The sequence below is a fragment of the Heptranchias perlo genome, chromosome 6 (genome assembly GCF_035084215.1).
Source record: "Heptranchias perlo isolate sHepPer1 chromosome 6, sHepPer1.hap1, whole genome shotgun sequence".
NCBI lineage: Eukaryota > Metazoa > Chordata > Chondrichthyes > Hexanchiformes > Hexanchidae > Heptranchias > Heptranchias perlo.
In genome coordinates, this window is record NC_090330.1 from 20,841,870 (window position 1) to 20,861,453 (window position 19,584).

At 42.1% G+C, this 19,584-nt stretch overlaps 1 protein-coding gene across 1 annotated transcript in view; it reads right to left on the reverse strand.

Moving 5' to 3' along the window:
* Positions 1-19,584, reverse strand: part of cog6 (component of oligomeric golgi complex 6) — a 117,153-nt gene that overhangs the window by 79,133 nt on the left and 18,436 nt on the right. Inside the window, exon 4 of the mRNA XM_067985895.1 lies at positions 12,944-13,002. Coding sequence (XP_067841996.1) covers positions 12,944-13,002 — 59 coding nt within the window. The remainder of the gene's footprint in view (positions 1-12,943; positions 13,003-19,584) is intronic.

Genomic DNA, 19,584 nt, shown 5'->3' on the forward strand with positions numbered 1-19,584 from the left:
TGTTTCCATTACTTCAACAACTAATGTACCATTAAGGAAAAATCAAAACTGATCACAGAGCAAAAAGTTGTTAAAGTGGCTTTTCAAAAAAAGAGGTAGCAAGGCAAAAAGTGGTTTGGGGAAAAAATTCCAGAGAGGGGCAGTGACTGAAAGATCAGTGTTCAACAGTGGAGTGGAGGGAGCAGAGGACAAGCAATATTAAGGTGTCAAAAAGAGTGAAAAGTTGTACACAGGGACTTATGTTCGGGAAAAAAAATCACTCAATACGGTGGAGAGAGCCATTTCAAGACACCACGGGCACCTAATCTTCGCTAGTTTCACCGTCAGTTTCATTTTCAAACCCAGTGCCCACTGCTTAAGATTAGAGCTATGACCATTTATAATGTATATGCCATCTGTAAAAGTCAGCTGATAGTGCTTTGAAACTAAAGCATTGTCTTTACCCAGGGAGTGGTTACAATGTGGAACTTGCTACCACACGGAGTAGTTGAGGCGAATCGTATAAATGCCTTTAAGGGGTAGCTAGATAAGTACATGAGGGAGAAAGGAATAGAAGGATATGCAGATAGGGTTAGATGAAGTCAGGTGAGAGGGGGCTCATGTGGAGCATAAATACTAACATTGACCAATTGAGCTGAATAGCCTGTTCCTGTGCTGTAAATTCTATGTAACATGTATTCCAAACTGCAAAGTTCCTTGACCAAGCAACAATTAAGCTCTGATTGACCTGAATGTATGTTTATTTGACAATCAGGTTTATGGCCTTAAAAGGACACAACTCCACTTTAACAGAATTATACTTTGTTGATTACATGGCATAACACTCCTGTTCATTTAAAACAGCACATCATCTGACTTACCATGAGCAACATTATAGGAGAGTGACTAAAATATATATATATATATTATATACACACACACATATATATGCCTTTGTTAAAATTGAGAAACCAAGGTGAGATCTTCAATTCCAGCTTGAAGAAATTTGAAAAGAACAAGAAAAATGATGAGATAAATCTGGAAATAGTGTTTAGGTGATATAAACCATAGGTTTTAAAAGCTTGACGTTTTTAAAGAGGAAGGAAAAACTGAGGGAATAAGGCATTTTACAGTTTTGAGGTCCTAAGAAAATGAGCTAGAAGTCGGTGCACAAAACACAATGGAGGTGTAGGGAGGAGAAACAGCATGTAGGATGGTGTATTTGAAATGAAAGAGGAAAGTTCAAAGGAGCAATGACCATAGTATTAATGAAAGAAAGACAAGAAAGGTTCCAAGGGTGCGAGGTAAATCGCTAGAGATTAGAGAGGGATTGCCTATCAGATGAGCTTTTTTTTCTATCCTGTCCAGGAATGGAAGAGTGGTAATACAATAGCCTCCTCAGATATGGGAATGATATCCTAGCCTTTGATGCACTTGGATTTCAAAGAGAGTCAAGAACTATGAGAGTGCTTGCCAAAGAAAGTTTGGGAGTGACACTTCATGTAAAATTCAACCTAAAAGTGACATCCTGAATGGAGATTATATAGTGCTAAATACTATTAATTCATTATATCACTGAACAAGTGATTCTAACTAAAATGCTGGTTCACAGGCTCTTTGATCTGAAGTTTCAAAACATGAAAACACAGAACAAGGCACCGTCCATTGTGGCAGTAGCTATATAGAACAAAAGGTCCCAGATCTAATTTCTGGTTCATGCAGACGAAGCTCACCTTGGCCAGGGCAGTAGCTGGGACACCAAAATTGGCTTCAGTGATCCTGGGCTGCAAAAACAACAACAACTTACATTTATATAGCACCTTTAATGTTGTAAAACATCCCAAGGAGCTTCACATGAGCGATTTTCGAACAAAATTTGACACTGAATCACATAAGGAGATATTAGGACAGGTGACCAAAAGCTTGGTCAAAGAGCTAGGTTTAAAGAAGTGTCTTAAAAGGGGAGATAGAGGTAGAGAGCTTTAGGGAAGGAATTCCAGAGCTTAGATCCTAGGCAGCTGAAGGCACGGCCGACAATGGTGGAGCGATTAAAATCGGGGATGCTTAAGAGGCAAGAATTGGAGGAGTGCAAAGATCCCGGAGGGTTGTAGGGCTGAAGGGGGTTACAGAAATAGGGAAGGGTGAGGCCATGGAAAATAAAGAACATAAGAAGTAGAAGCAGGAGAAGGCCACATGGCCCCTCGAGCCTGCTCCGCCATTCAATAAGATCATGGCTGATCTTCGACCTCAACTCCACTTTCCTGCCCGATCCCCATATCCCTTGATTCCCTTAGAGTCCAAAAATCTATCTATCTCAGCCTTGAATATATTCAATGACTCAGCATCCACAGCCCTCTGAGGTAGAGAATTCCAAAGATTTACAATCCTCTGAGTGAAGAAATTCTTCCTCATCTCAGTCTTAAATGGCCGACCCCGTATCCTGCAACTATGCCCCCTAGTTCTAGACTCTTCAGCCATGGGAAACAACCTCTTAGCATCTATCCTGTCAAGCCCGCTCAGAATTTTATATGTTTCAATGAGATCACCTCTCATTCTTCTAAACTCCAGAGAGCATAGGCCCATTCTACTCAACCTCTCCTCATAGGACAACCCTCTCATCCCAGGAATTAATCTAGTGAACCTTCACTGCACCACCTCTAAGGCAAGTATATCCTTCCTTAGATAAGGAGACCAAAACTGTATGCAGTACTCCAGGTGAGGTCTCACCAAAGCCCTGTACAATTGTAGTAAGACTTCCTTACTTTTTCTTGTACTCCAACCCCCTTGCAATAAAGGCCAACATGCCATTTGCTTTCCTAATTGCTTGCTGTACCTGCATTCTAACTTTTTGTCTTTCTTGTACGAGGACACCCAAGTCTCTCTGAACACCAACATTTAATAGTTTCTCACCATTTGAAAAATATTCTGTTTTCTATTCTTCCTACCAAAGTGAATAACCTCATATTTCCCCAAATTATACTCCATCTGCCACCTTCTTGCCCACTCATTTAATCTTTCTATATATCTTTGCAGGGTCTTTGTGTCTTCCTCACAGCTTACTTTCCACCTAGCTTTGTATCATCAGCAAACTTGGATACATTACACTCAGTCCCTCCATCTAAGTCATTAATATAGATTGTAAATAGCTGAAGCCCAAGCCCTGATCCTTGTGGCACCCCATTAGTTGCAGCCTGCCAATCTGAGAATGACCCGTTTATCCCTACTCTCTGTTTTCTATCTTTTAATCAATCCTCTACCCATGCTAATATTACCCCCAACCTCATGAGCCCTTATCTTGCGTAACAACCTTTTATATGGCACTTTATCGAATGCCTTTTGAAAATTCAAATATACGACATCCACTGGTTCCCCTTTATCGAACCTGTTAGTTACATCCTCAAAAAACTCAAATAAATTTGTGAAACACGATTTCCTTTTCATAAAACCATGTTGACTCTGCCTAATCATATTATGATTTTCTAAGTGCCCTGTTACCACTTCTTTATTAATGGATTCCAGCATTTGCCCGATGACTGACGTCAGGCTATCTGGCCTGTAGTTCCCTGTTTTCTCTCTCCCTCCTTTCTTGAATAGTGGGGTCACATTTGCTACCTTCCAATCCGCTGAGACCCTTCAAGAATCTGGGGAATTTTGGAAGATCATAACCAATGCATCCACTATCTCTGCAGCCACCTCTTTGAGAACCCTTGGACGTAGGCCATCAGGTCCAGGGGATTTATCGGCTTTTAGTCCCATTAGTTTCTCAAGTACTTTTTCCTCTACTGATATTAATTAATTTAAGTTCCTCACTCTCATTAGATGTGGAGATGCCGGTGATGGACTGGGGTTGACAATTGTAAACAATTTTACAACACCAAGTTATAGTCCAACAATTTTTATTTGAAATCTACAAGCCCCCGGAGGCTTCCTCCTTCCTCAGGTAAATGTCATTTACCTGAGGAAGGAGGAAGCCTCCGGGGGCTTGTAGATTTCAAATAAAAATTGTTGGACTATAACTTGGTGTTGTAAAATTGTTTACAACTCTCATTAGAGGGATTTGAAAACAAGGATGAGAATTTTAAAATCGAGGCGTTCTCGTACCGGGAGCCAATGTAGGTCAGCGAGCACAGGGGTGATGGGTGAACGGCACTTAATACTTAGGATACGGTCAGCTCAAGTTTATGGAGTGTGGAAGATGGGAGGCCAGCCAGGGGAGCATTGGAATAGTCAGGTCCAGAGGAAACAAAGGCATGGATGAGGGTTTCAGTAGCAGATGAGCTGAGGCAGGGGCAAAGACGGGCAATGTTACGGAGGTGGAAGTAGGCGGTCTTGGTGATGGAGCAGATAAGTGGTCGGAAGCTCTTCTCAGGGTCAAATAGGACGCCAAGGTTGCAAGTGGTCTGGTTCAGCCTCAGACAGTGGCCAGGGAGAGAGATGGAGTAGGTGGCGAGGGAACAAAGTTTGCTGCGGGGACCAAAGACAATGGCTTCGGTCTTCCCAATATTTAGTTGGAGGAAATTTTTGCTCGTCCAATACTGGATGTCGGACAAGCAGTGTGACAAATCAGAGACAGTGGAGGGGTTGAGAGAGGTGGTGGTGAGGTAGAGCTGGGTATCGTCAGTGTACATGTGGAGTCTGACATTGTGTTTTCGGATGATGTCGCCAAGGGGCAGCATGTTGTTGAGAAATAGGAGGGGGCCAAGGATAGATCCTTGGGAGAATTCCAGAGTTAACAATGTGGGAGTGGGAAGAGAAGTCACTGCAGGTGATTCTCTGACTACGACTGGATAGATAAGAATGGAACTAGACGCAGGGCCACCCAGCTGGACAACGGAGGAGGATGGTGTGGTCAACCACTTCAAGGCTGCAGACAGGTTGAGAAAGATGAGGAGGGATAGTTTACCATAGTCACAGTCACACATGATGTCTTTTGTGACTTTGATAAAGGCCGTTTCAATACAGTGGCAGTGGCAGACTGAGCCAGCATCAATGCACCTGATCACTATCCTGTTGGAGAGCATGCATGTGCAGACACCAAGTGAGAACATGAGGCAGCTCACCTGTGATATCCCACAATTTATTAGCCTGCTCACACTCAAAGAATGGGTACTTGGGTCACGTAGGGCTGCCAGTGGCTGTGGAACCATGCCCCAGCATGAGCCAATACCGTCAAAAGAATGGAGAAGCACGTAACAAACTCAACTGTTGAGATGCTAATAAAAATACAGATCTCTTGAATTCAGATGAAGGCACTTTCCCTTTACGACCAATTTTAAAGACCTTTTATTATGCATTGTTTAATATGGGCTGATATACAAAATCTCAAATCATCCTCATAGCATTCTGGTTTTGTGCATTAGCCATTTAAATGTTAATGGTTCAGATGCACTTGGAAAAAATAATAAGAGTGCTGATGCTGTACAAGAAAGCTGTTAGATGTAGATTCATTCATTTAGACAACAGCTGAACATGTAAAAATTTAAATGTTTTAAAAATTGGAATACACAGTATATTGTCTCTTTAAAAAACACAAAATGGAAATTGCCAGGAGAGAACTAAAAGGCATAATATTGGGAATATGAGCAGGCTTCTGGTGGGAATTCTAAAAGTGTGAACGGTGGGTGTAATATTAATCATTTGTCTTTCTCAATAACCTTATCAGTGATGAAACCTGCATCCAGTAAATGGAGCAGACAAATAGCACCTGCTCATCACATATGTCCAGTTTTCTTACACTCCTAAATAAAAACACAATACCATCAGGGCCTGCTGGGTTTGGCAGTGGCAGGCTAAGATGTGGTGAAGCAGAACTTTTCCATTTTTGGATTTGATTCAAATAATGTTAGCAGACCGTTATAAGCCTATGAATTGAGGCCATGTTTATTGTGAAAAATTATCAGATCTTTAACAACACAGAAATGTCAGGTGGCATATTATTTCTGGGCGAATAAAACGTTTGGGAATCAATGTAGCATTTCAACAAGGCAATTTTCAAATTGGATCTTTATTTACTTCAAAATTGTAACCACATCACTCAATTACCCAATGTGGTTACAAAAAGCTTCTCACCCTTCAATTAACATGCTTTTAAAAAAAAAGACACTTCAGGGAATGTTGCCATCAAGACCATTTTCAAAATTCAAACAGTTAGGAACTGTGATCGCTCTCCCAACAGCTCAGTGAGTTTATCCAATGATTAGTGGAGCTTTATAGGCTATGAAGGTCTTAGGTTTGATCCTCTGTGAGCTGTGTTGGGTCAACTGATGAGTTAGGGTGGCATAAGGGTGCTACTAATAACCTCAGTGCACCCTGAGTTTGGCAGAGGCAAAAAAAAAAGGAATCCTTCAACTGATTGCTATGCAGCAACCTCTGCCAGAAAGCAAATGTACATGTCAATGTAAATGTACATGTTAGCTAAGGAGAAGATCGAGTGCCGCCGTGACATTCCCCACAGTCGAATAGCCTGTCAATACTCACCATGAAGATTCACAAATGAACAATAGTGACTTGAGTGAGCTATCAAAATATGACTTAACCCCAGCAAAGAGTTAATGCATGTAGGAGAGGAAAATGAGAGTGAAAATTGGCAACGAAAATGAGAAAACTGTCCCATGCCACATTAATAAAAAAGGCACTTTGCTGCTGCTGTCGACAGTAAAGATTCAATGCACAGCACAATCGTTAAAAGAGCTGTTTGATGGCTACTTAAAGTAATGACCAATTTATAAAAGGTAGCCGATGGCCGATTATGACTCAATCACTGTTTCACCCTTGAAACTCCATGATGAACATTATAGTGGAGCTCAAGTAAATGCAGTTTTACTACTGTTTTTACCTCAAGATGAAGCAATGTAAGAGCATTGGTTGTGCATTGCAAAAGCAGTAATGAGGCTCAGAAGTCAGGCTTTGATTGTCCTGAAGCTAGCTGGTGGGAGATTGCGTGTTGTGGTAGCCTTCATAAGCTAGAGTTAGTGTTTCCCATCAGGTGTAGTATAACTCCTGCCTGGCAAAGAGTCAAGTTTTAAAAACGCCTATGCAATCTCTTGAATGCTTTTATTTTTGATTTGTTTTTGTGATAGGAGATAAGCAATGCTCCCGCCCGTGCTTTCCTCTTAAAAATTAACAGGCTAAGATGGTGATCAATGCGTGTACGTGTTTGCTCTCTCCTTGCTGGGTCATGCATATGGTGCAGCAATGTGGATTCAGCGTGTCTAATTTAAATCTGCTGACTATGCACTGCACTCTACAGATACTGGGCCGAGATTGGTCTCTGCACCCTTACTGACATTGCACAGAAATGTGGTTATGTTCAGTGTACTATGGCAAAAAAAACAAGCCGAGACAAAAATATGTAACGACAATAAATTAATCAAGTTGACTATAATCAAAATTTCTGGAATGATGCAGCTTGTTTTCAAGTTGAACATTTCACAACAGGCAAGATTTCATTTCTAATCTGTGCCGAGTTAGCTGAGGCAATATTCAGGGCACTGCAATTTCAAATCTTTATCCTCTCTTCAAGTCAGTCCGTGGTTCCTTTAAGGACCGCTGGTTTGGCCAATCAAGACTTGGTACAATTAGGTGCAACTTGCATGTCGCAAACTCCACTCATTTGTACACAAATTTTAATCAGGGTACTACAACCAGTGTTAGGACCCCGTTCTGCAAAAGGCGCTTAACGCCTGTGTCGGCTTCCAATTAGGCAGCCGACACATTTTCATGGGAGATGGTGCGCAGGAGATCATGACCCGAAACTCATCCCCAAGCTTCACTTTACGCCCAAAAGACCAGTGAAACAATGTTGAATTTCTCCTCCATCAGAACAAGTAAAAAAAATTAAAAGGCAAATCAAATAAGATTTACAGGCCACAGAAATAGTGAGGCTTGAACCAACCACCCTTCTGACTCAGAGGTGAGAGTTCTACCACTGAGCGAAAGCTACAAAAGTATTAAAATATTTCAGCATCTTCCCTGCTGTGTAGTCAGCAGAATGGAATAGCTATGCACTAACCAATGATTCATGTATTATATGTGAAAATTATGCAATTTAATAAAAGTAGTACCAGTTTACTACTTTTATTTTGATCAGTATGTTTACCAAGTACCTATAACTTCAGTCTCAATTACAAATTTGATTCTGGAATGAAGCCAGTCATGGCTTTAATACCAAGGGGATTCTGGTGGTGGGCAGCATAAATGCCATCCCAGAGTACAAATCCACCTTTGATCTGTGAATGCCAGTATCGAAAGAGAGGATAACCGTGTGGCGAGAGGACTTCTGGGAATGACTGAATTTGAAATTACAAGGTCTGCTATTGTGTGCCCAGAGTTTACCACATGTAATCATATGAATGTGTCAATAAAACACAGTACAATGGTTCACACAAACTTTTGCATTTCTTCTCAATTATTTTTAATTAGCAAAAATACAGTGCAACTCTGCACACATTAAACATTGTGAAAATACTGAGAATCTTATACAATGAATGTAACAAGACACTGAAATTACTTAAGTTTATAAGATACAAACTGTTGTTCTGCGCATTTGCGGGATTTTCCTCAGGATAAAATAGTATTTGAAGATCATACTATTTGAAAATAGCAATTTAGAGACTCCGGATTCTGGCTTTGATCTGATTCTTTTCTAGTGATTTATAGCTAAAAGACAAACATATATTCAAAAACTTGTGCACCAAAACCTCTACAAATGACATGAAATTTCATGAATTAAAAATGACTACTATCACTTTCACACTTCAAATTGATTGCTTTTCCAAAATCTCTGCTTGTGTTTTCAATTCTCAGTACAATACTAACAAGAAAATCAGTAGTGCAGAAAGATAAAGGTTGGTTATTAGTCACAGAGCTGTAAGAGAGTAACAAATAACTCACTTTACAGGATAAATGGATCTTTTCTTAAGCCCTGAGGAACTGTATTGGTTAATGCATTACTCAGGCACTTCATTCAACCACTCCCAATAGCTTATCTTCTTTAGAATAGTACCTGAGTTTTGTAATAAGAAACAATCAGTATTTGACAGCTACATTAAAGGGGAAAATATTATCTACAATGAGCCAGAACAGCTCTGATAATCTTTAGATTGCTGTACTTAATCTCTGTTTACAAAGTCTATAAACCTGCCACTGGAGAAATCCTTGCACTTCATCATGTCCCTGTGATGCCACAATCATTTAAGTTTTAAAAAATTGACATTAGGAGGATGAGGGCTTTCCACAGGAACAGCAGACAGACAAACCCTACTTTTATATTGGTGCATGGGTCTCGTACAACCCCGATATAAATCTTCTGGATTTACTATGCCCAGTATTCGGGAAATTCTTGTCTTTTTACCCTGTCTCCCTGAATACTGGCTTCAGCAAATTCTTCAAGTTTACAATGGGATAGACACCAAGACCTGCACTTCAAGAACCAGCAGCACAAACACCTACAATAGATTGGGGTTTTGTCACAATTCAAATCAGAAAAAAAGTCTACATATTTTCAACATCTATTTGTCCAATCACCTTAAGTTTGGTTACTACATGCTGGGAGAAAATCTCTGTTGTTTATGTGTTTCTGCTAATTTGTTATCCAAATGTTGGAACAAATGCAAACTGTCACTTCAATGGCATTATTCCTACGCAAAGCAAGCAGAAACCATTTAATACATTCTGTTGCTTTATTCTGAAAATAAATCAATTCAAAGCAATGGGTTTAGGTCTAGAGTCTGGATGGAGTTCAGGAAATTAGCAGCTGAATTTGATAAGCTTCGCTCAACTATGGAAGACACTTTCATTTTCTGTATTCCAGATTTGAACTTTAAAAAAAAGTAAAAAAAGCATATCCCGTACAGCAAGTCCCAGCTTGAGTTCTCATGAACCCAGATACAACGACTAATCCCCAGAAAATTCCTGCCATCTGTGTTGGTATATGAAAGCTTATGTATACGTTACAGGCGCTGGTTTTAGTATAACTAAGAGCTAGCAAAGTCACATCTGTGTTATTTTTGTACTCGAGAAAGTAGAAGTTAGAAGTTCTAAAATGAAGTAGAATCTTCTGTAGTGATTTTCCAATACTGGCTATTTTCTTTTCCTGTACTAAACGTGAGTTGAAGTCACACTCTCTGTATGCTTCTGCTAACTGAACACTACTCTCATCAGAGGAGAGGCGAGAGATGCTGCATTGAATATCTAAGCAGCATTTGACTGAGTGTAGCACCAAGGAGTCCTACCGAAGCTGAAGTTAATGGGGGTCAAAGGGAAGACTCCAGTGACTGGAGTCCCAACTGGCACAAGGAAAATGGCCGTAGTTGTTGGGGGCCAATCATCATAGTCGCTGCAGGAGGTCATCGCTGCAGGAGGTCCTCAGGTAAGTGGCCTCGGCCCAATCATCTTCAGCTGCTTTATCAGCGACCTTCCCTTCAACTTTAGATCTGGAGTGGGGCTGTACAGTGACAATTCTGCAGCATGCAGATCCGTTCACAATTCCTCCGATAATAAAACGACCTGTGCCAGCCTACAGCAGGACCTGAACACAATTCAGGCTTGGGCTGACAAGTGGCAGGTAATATTCACACCATATAATTGCCAGGTAATGACAATTTCGAACAAGAGAAAGCCAAGCAATTTATCCTGGCCTTCAGAGGCATCACCATCGGTGAGTCACCCACCATCAACATCTTGAGGGTCACCATCGACCAGAAGCTTAACTGGACCAGCCTTATTAACAATGTGGCTACAAGAGCAGGGCAGAGGCTGGCTACTCTGTGATGAGTAGCTCACCTCCTATTCATTCAAAGCCTGTTTACCATCTACAAAGCTCAAATGACGTGTGATGGAATACTCACCACTCATCTGGATGAGTGCAGCCACAACCACACTCAAGAAGCTCGAAACCGTCCACAACAGAGCAGTTTGCCTGATCGTTGCCCCTACCATTATTCACTCCCCCCATCTCCGACATTGTAAATGCAGTTATTTTACAATCCATAGGACGCACTGCAATTACTCACCAAGGTTCATAGACTCATACAGCACAGGAGGCGGCCATTTGGCCCATCATGCCTGTGCCAGCTCTTTCAAAGAGCTATCCAATTAATGGGTACGTCAAAAGCACCTCCTTTCTCGGTAAACAAACCATCAAGAAGGACAAGAATGGCAATGTTGTGGGGACACCATCACCTCCAAGTTCCTCTCCAAGTCCACACCATCCTGATGGGCATATGCTGTCATTCCTCCATTGCTGCTTGGCCAATATCGTCGAACTCCCTAACACTCCCTAATTTTGCGAGTACCATCACTACAAGAACTACAGTGGTTCAAGGAGAAGGCCCACCACCACACCTGCTCCCGGCAACTAGGGAGAGGCAATAAATGTGGTCTTGCTAGCGACACCCACATCCCGAGAACAAATAAAAAACGACAACACAAGAGGGCTGCGTCAATTTCAGAAAGCTATTGTAGTATCAAGGGTTTTTATTTGACCCCTGACCAATGCTATATTACCAGATATTGTGTGTATAAAGTCACACTCTAGTTTATAAGGAGCAAGGGTTCACTAATAGGAGGGTCTTTGGTGTTCAGCACAAAAGAAGTAGCTGAGCAAAGTCTAAGAATATATCAGACTGCAATATAAAAACAGCTATAGTGAATACATAGCTCTTAAAACAGGGTGACAAAGAGCTGAAGTTAAATTGAGAAAAGCAGGAGCAATGTAAGGAACAGAAGGATTCATCACTAGTCTTTAGTTCTTTGATCAAAATAACACCCAATCTGGCACCAGGCTTTGTCAATAGCCCTCTGTGACCAGCCACTAGAAGGTGCAAGATAATGATCCATGTCAATGCTAGTTCAGAATTTGTTTTCCTCCTTCCTCTTGGTAAAGTGCTTATCAAAAACTTCTTGCCTCCCAACAGCATCCCAGTACTTATGAGTACATTTATACAACAAGATATTTACATTGTTCAGAAGATGTCGAATTTTCAGGTGGAGTCCAGAAGAGGGCTGCAAGGATGATTCCTGAACTCAGAGTGCCAAATTATGAGCAAAAATCATCTACCCTGGGACTTAATTCAAGGAAGAAGAGGAAGATGAGGGGGGAACTTGATAACAGGTCTTCAAGATTTTCTTGGGTATGGAGAATTTGAATCAAGAAAAGTTCTGTTGAACACACAAAGGATTCAAGGGCTAGGAGACACAGTTTAAAGTTAAGGGTGTCAAAAGAAAATGGGAGATTTTAGTAAGATAGTGATGGAAATAACAGATTACCAGCAGGTGGGGAGGAAGGGGGGGGGGGCAATGGAAGAGAAAAACCATGGCAGGTTTTTAAATGGACTGGATGAATTCCCATTAGGTATGGGAATGCTGGGCTATTAGTTCCAGAATCATAATAAGGAAACTGATGGGGGATTTGGAAAGGTAGGCTAGATAGACCATTGGTAGTCTCCTGCCCAAAACTTTAATATGCTACTATGTGGAACTGCTTCAAATACAAGTGCTTGTGTTTGTCTGGTCTTTGGTGCAACAGGACCTACCCCACTGACGCCATGGTCAGAAAAAAAATGGCAGCAGTTTGCAATGGAGCTCCAGCACTGCTGCTAATACGTCCAGAAGAATTAACCCTCTCTTTCAGCGTTTCTCTACTCCACCACCACTTCAATTAGTTTACGGAACTGCCATCAAAGTCAGGGCTGCCATCAGCAACAGCACTATGATGTAAATACAACCTGTGACCCTCTAGCTCGTGTTTATTATTAAAGATGACCAACTTCTTCCAGGCTTCATTGAAGAAATACAGATTAAAATGCACAGGAATTCTTATTGGATATTCAGAGCAACGCTGACATACAATGCAACACAAACCTTTAAAGTGACTGAATTAAACACAAGAAGAAACCCCCAATCCCCTACATATAATAGCCTCAGTAAGATATGTGGGTCTGGAAATGGCATGTACGTTACTTACTTTTCTGATTGAAGCTTAGTAGTTTTGATGATCAGATCTTGTGTCTGTTCCTTTGCTAGCTGGAAATAAACACAGAAAAATGTGTTTTGCTGTTAAGTACCTGAGAAAAATCAAATATATCCAAGGTCTAATATCTTTAGATAACACAAAATCAACAATTCTGACACAAATAAATATTTTACTGCGGATCACTTGTACAAGTCTAAGTCAAGAATGAAAATTACTTTCAACACATTTGATTTTTCTAGCCAAAATGCAGCTTTAACCTTCTCCCCACTGCATCTCCCCTAAGAGGGAGGACGGGTAACCTGTTTCCAGAATAATGCCAATGCCATTCTGAAAGTGACATTAGCAGGTATGCGCATTCCGCTCCCTTCACCCCATAATTACCAGCAAAGCATTCAGCTGCCTCAGTCCTAGTCTTTGGAACTCCCTACCTACATTTTTCTGTCCCTCCACCTCTCAAACCTCAACTCTTTGACCAAGCTTTCAGTCACCCATTTAATCTATCTTTCCAGCACAACATTTGTTTTCCTTACACCTATTCGTGAAGTACCTTGGGACATTTCTATGTTAAAGGTACTATATAAATGCAAGTTGTGCTATAGTTCCATAGGCATGGTATCCATTTGGAACTTCAGCCCAGCGGCAACTGTCCATGCGATACTAGATAGAGCATCCTCAAGATAGTCAAAGTGAACATCATATCTGAGCTACTCTTGTCCTCACCAGACATTCACTTGCACCACTTTCCAGTAGGAATCACCAGGAAAAAATTAAAAGCAGAAATCCTGGGTTTTCCTCCTTTCTCGATCGCACAGTTGCTGAGAAAAATGCTAGCACCCACAATGACACACCATTTACAATGTATCAATAGGATTAAATAAACTGGAGGCACTTTTAACTTGACATCTGGTCCAAGTCCAGGTCTCAGGACCTACATCCACCCCTCCTCCATGAAGGTCAGTTCCTGAAATGGAAACATGTTGTGTACACATCCAGGTACCTTCAGCAGACACAATTACTATATATTCTGGAATATTTCAAACTCAACAACTGCATCATGACATAAACACACAGATCTATACAGTATATTTTACAAGAGTCAAACTGGACTCCTCCGGAGGGTCGCTGCCCTCGGCTGGACATGTATGCTCAAGCTGTCAGGAAATGCGTCAATGCCAGATTCATCGGCCGCACTCAGAAGACAGTCCAGAATGTCACCCGAGCACAACGCAACGCCATCAACGCTCTCAAGACCAACCGCAACATCGTCATCAAACCAGCGGACAAAGGAGGAGCCATAGTCATACAGAACAGAACAGACTATTGCAAAGAAGCATACCGACAACTGGACAACCAGGAACACTACAGACGGTTACCCGCAGATCCGACCAAAGAACACACCCACCAGCTCAACAAACTGATCAAGACCTTCGATCCAGACCTTCAAAGCATCCTACGCATTCTCATCCCACGTAATCCCCACGTGGGAGACTTCTACTGCCTCCCAAAGATACACAAAGCCAACACACCCGGACGTCCCATCGTATCAGGCAACGGAACCCTGTGTGAGAACCTCTCTGGATACATCGAGGGCATCCTGAAACCCATCGTACAGGGAACCCCCAGCTTCTGTCGTGACACTACAGACTTCCTACAAAAACTCAGTACCCACGGACCAGTTGAACCAGGAACACTTCTCACCACGATGGACGTCTCGGCACTATACACCAGTATCCCCCACGATGACGGCATCGCTGCGACAGCATCAATACTCAACACCAACAACAGCCAATCTCCGGAAGCCATCCTACAACTCATCCGCTTCATCCTGGATCACAATGTCTTCACCTTCGATAACCAGTTCTTTACCCAAACACACGGAACAGCCATGGGGACCAAATTCGCACCCCAATACGCCAACATTTTCATGCACAAGTTCGAGCAGGACTTCTTCACTGCACAAGACCTCCAACCAACACTATACACCAGATACATCGACGACATTTTCTTTCTGTGGACCCACGGCAAGGAATCACTAGAGAGACTACACGATAACATCAACAAGTTCCATCCCACCATCAAGCTCACCATGGACTACTCCTCAGAATCAGTTTCTTTCTTGGACACACGAATCTCCATCAAAGACGGGCACCTCAGCACCTCACTCTACCGCAAGCCCACGGACAACCTCACGATGCTCCACTTTTCCAGCTTCCACCCTAACCACGTCAAAGAGGCCATCCCCTATGGACAGGCCCTGCGAATACACAGGGTCTGCTCAGACGAGGAGGAACGCGATGGACACCTACAGACGCTGAAAGACGCCCTAGTAAGAACGGGATATGACGCTCGACTCATCGATCGACAGTTCCGACGGGCCACAGCAAAAAATCGCATAGACCTCCTCAGGAGACTAACACGGGACGCAACCAACAGAGTACCCTTTGTCGTCCAGTACTTCCCCGGAGCGGAGAAACTACGCCATGTTCTCCGCAGCCTTCAACATGTCATCAATGAGGACAAACACCTCGCTATGGCCATCCCCACACCTCCACTACTCGCCTTTAAACAGCCACCCAACCTCAAACAGACCATCGTTCGCAGCAAACTACCTAGCTTTCAAGAGAACAGCGTCCACGACGCCACACAACCCTGCCACGGTAACCTCTGCAAGACATGCCAGATCATCGACACAGATACCACCATCACACGAGAGGACACCACCCACCAGGTGCATGGTTCATACTCCTGTGACTCGGCCAACGTTGTCTACCTCATACGTTGCAGGAAAGGATGCCCCAGAGCATGGTACATTGGCGAGACCATGCAGACGCTGCGACAACGGATGAACGGACACCGCGCAACAATCGCCAAACAGGAGGGTTCCCTCCCAGTCGGGGAACACTTCAGCAGTCATGGACATTCATCCACCGACCTTCGGGTAAGCGTACTCCAAGGCGGCCTTCGAGACACACGACAACGCAAAATCGTCGAGCAGAAATTGATAGCCAAGTTCCGCACCCATGAGGACGGCCTCAACCGGGATCTTGGGTTCATGTCACGCTACACGTTACCCCACCATCGAACAAATGTTATCTGTTTTTAATATAATGGGTCATTTGCTGGCTCTCTCTGCCTTCCGGATGTTTCTGCCTCTCTCTGTGTTTTTTTCCTCTGTTTTTTTTCCCTGTTTGTTTTTTTGTTGAATGTGTATTCGGGGGTTCTGCAGGTGACACCTCTCTGTCTGAACACGGTGATTGCCTTGGCAACGGGCAGTTGCAGGGGCAGTCTGTAAACACCATGTATTGTTCAATATGTATAAATGCGTAGGCTTCAAGGAGCTCTTGAAACATTTGCCTGAGGAAGGAGAAAATCTCCGAAAGCTTGTGAATTTAAAATAAAATTGCTGGACTATAACTTGGTGTTGTAAAATTGTTTACAATTATATTTTACAAGGCAGTGAAAGGAGTTTTGAGTATGGGCAGAAGGTCTGGCGACTCAGCAAAAATTGGGTCTCTACTGCAGCCAACTCAACGTGGGGCAGAGGTTTACATTTGATGCCGCTGACTGCATGGAATTCTCACGTCGGGAGTCGACAGCGCTATTACAACTTAAAAGCAACTTAAGATTTGATTATAAAGCTGCCCTACAAGTTAATAGAAACCATGCTATTTAAATTTGAACAGTCTATAGAAGTGACAAATAAAATAACTCACAAATATGCAAAGCTCAGCACAAGAAGATCCCATTCTTTATTAAACTGTTTAGATGAGCCTTTAATTCATCGCCAAGCTCGTAATTTATACCAGATTTGCTTTTAGCTTGCTGCACATCACAAATAATCATAGAAGAACCACAGAAACCATAGAATCATAGAAAATTTACGGCACAGAAAGAGGCCATCCTGCCCATCGTGTCTGCACTGGCCGAAAATGAGCCACACAGCCTAATCCCACTTTCCAGCAATTGGTCCATAGCCTTGTAGGTTATGGTACTTCAGGTGCCTATCCAAGTACTTTTTAAATGTGATGAGGGTTTCTATCTCTACCACTCTTTCAGGCAGTGAGTTCTAGACCCCCACCACGTTCTGGATGAAAAAGCTTTTCCTCAGCTCCCCTCTAAACCTTCTACTAATCACTTTAAATCTATGCCCCCTGGTTATTGACCTCTCTGCTAAGGGAAAATAGGTCCTTCCTACCTACTCTATCTAGGCCCTTCATAATTTTGTACACCTCAATTAAATCACCCCTCAGTCTCCTCTGTTCCAAAGAAAACAACCCCAGCCTTTCCAGTCTTTCCTTATAGCTAAAATTCTCCAGTCCTGGTAACATCCTCGTAAATCTCCTCTGTACTCTCTCTAGTGCAATCACATCCTTCCTGTAATGTGGTGACCAAAACTGTACAAAGTACTCAAGCTGTGGCCTAACTAGTGTTTTATACAGTTCCAGCATAACGTCCCTGCATCTATATTCTGTGCCTTGGCTAATAAAGGAAAGTATCCCATATGTCTTCTTAACCACCTTATCTATCTGTCCTGCTACCTTTACAGATCTGTGGACATGCACAGCAAGGTCCCTTTGTTCCTCTACACTTCTCAGTTTCCTTCCATTTATTGTGTATTCCCTTGCCATGTTTACCCTCCCCAAATGCATTACCTCACACTTCTCCGGATTGAATTCCATTTACCACTTTTCTGCCCAACTGACCAGTCCATTGATATCTTCCTGCAGTCTACAGCTTTCCTCCTTAATTTTTGTATCATCTGCAAATGTCTTAATCATGACTCCTACATTTAAGTCTAAATCATTAATATATACCATAAAAAGCAAGGGATCTAGACTGAGCCCTGCAGAACCCCACTGGAAACAGCCCTCCAGTCACAAAAACACCCGTCGACCATTACCCTTTGCTTCCTGCCATTGAGCCAATTTTGGATCCAACTTGCCACTTTCCCTTGGATCACATGGTTTTGTATTTTTTTGACCAGTCTGCCACGTCCTTGTCAAAAGCCTTGCTAAAATCCATGTAGACTACATCAAACGCAGTACCCTCATCGACCCTCCTTGTTACCTCCTCAAAAAATTCAATCAAGTTAGTCAGACACGACCATCCCTTAATAAATCCATGCTGACTGTCCTTGATTAATCCGTGCCTTTCTAAGTGACGGTTTATCCTGTTCTTCAGAACTGATTCTAATAATTTGTCCACCGCCAAGGTTGGACTGACTGGCCTGTAATTGCTCGGTCCATCTCTTTCTCCCTTTTTAAACAATGGTACAACGTTAGCAATCCTCCAATCCTTCTGCACCACGCCTGTATCCAGTGAGGATTGTAAAACGATGGTCAGAGCTTCCGCTATTTCCTCCCTTGCTTCTTTTAACAGCCTGGGATAAATTTCATCTAGGTCTGGTGATTTATCTACTTTTAAAGATGCTAATCCCCTTAATATTCCTCTCTCACTATGTTTATCCCATCCAATATTTCATACTCCTCTTCCTTAACTATAATATCTGCATCATCCCTCTCTTTTGGGAAGACATACGCAAAGTATTCATTAAGAACCATACCAATGAAACATATTGAGCAGATGAGTGCCACTTCAACGAGCTGCATTCATACATAAATGGCTGTTAGACTCCTAATCCACTATCTTGAAAAAAATCTCATCCCAAACATGATATATTTATTTGACTACATTAGTACAACAATGAATTATAATGAAAAATTAAATGTTTAATGCAACCATGGAGATCCATGAATATAAAAATATATTACATTGTATAGAAATATGCTTCTACTTGCTTCATTAAGGTTCCATTGGTCTATTTCTTAAAATTATACTCTCAACCAAACCAATCAATCAGGTCTCCTAAATAACAGTTGTTTAAAAAAAAGCTCTGGGTCATTGTGCATTCATTAATAGTCATCTCTTAAATGTGAAGGTTAAGGGAATGGGATAAAGTCTTTTGTTTTTTATATTTTGAATCAAGAACGGGCAGTTTCTGCTCACTTGCAGACCGAACAGCTCAGGCCACCTATGCTGATCAGCAAAGTGGCTCCATGTGCCCAGTCTCTATGCGCATTGCCAAACAACTGGGGAATTGCTCTCTTGTTGCTCTTACTGCTCTGGAATCAACACGAACATATACATTGGAAAGTTTCCAAAGCATCAAGGCCCTAAGACATAAAACTGCCATAAAACAATGTAGAATTAACATCCAAATTAAAATTATGCATATGCATAAAACTAGTACTTTAGATGTCTGCTGTGATATTGTCAGGTGGTTATCGATTTTAAAATTCGCATCCTCGTGTTTAAATCCCTCCATGACCTCGCCCCTCCCTTTCTGTCACCTCCTCCAGCTTTACAACCCTCCAAGATCGACATGTTCCTCCAATTCTGGTCTCGTGTGCATTTCTCAGTTCCTTCACCCCACCACTGGCGACCATGCCTTCAGCCATCTAGGCCCTAAGCTTGGAATTCCATCTCTAAATCTCACTGCCTCTCTACCTCCTTTAAGACGTTCCTTAAAACCTACCTGTTTGTGACCTGTCCTAATGTCTCCTTCTAGGCTCGGTGTCAACTTTTGTCTGATTACTCCCCTGTGAAGTGCCTTAAGATGTTTTACTACATTA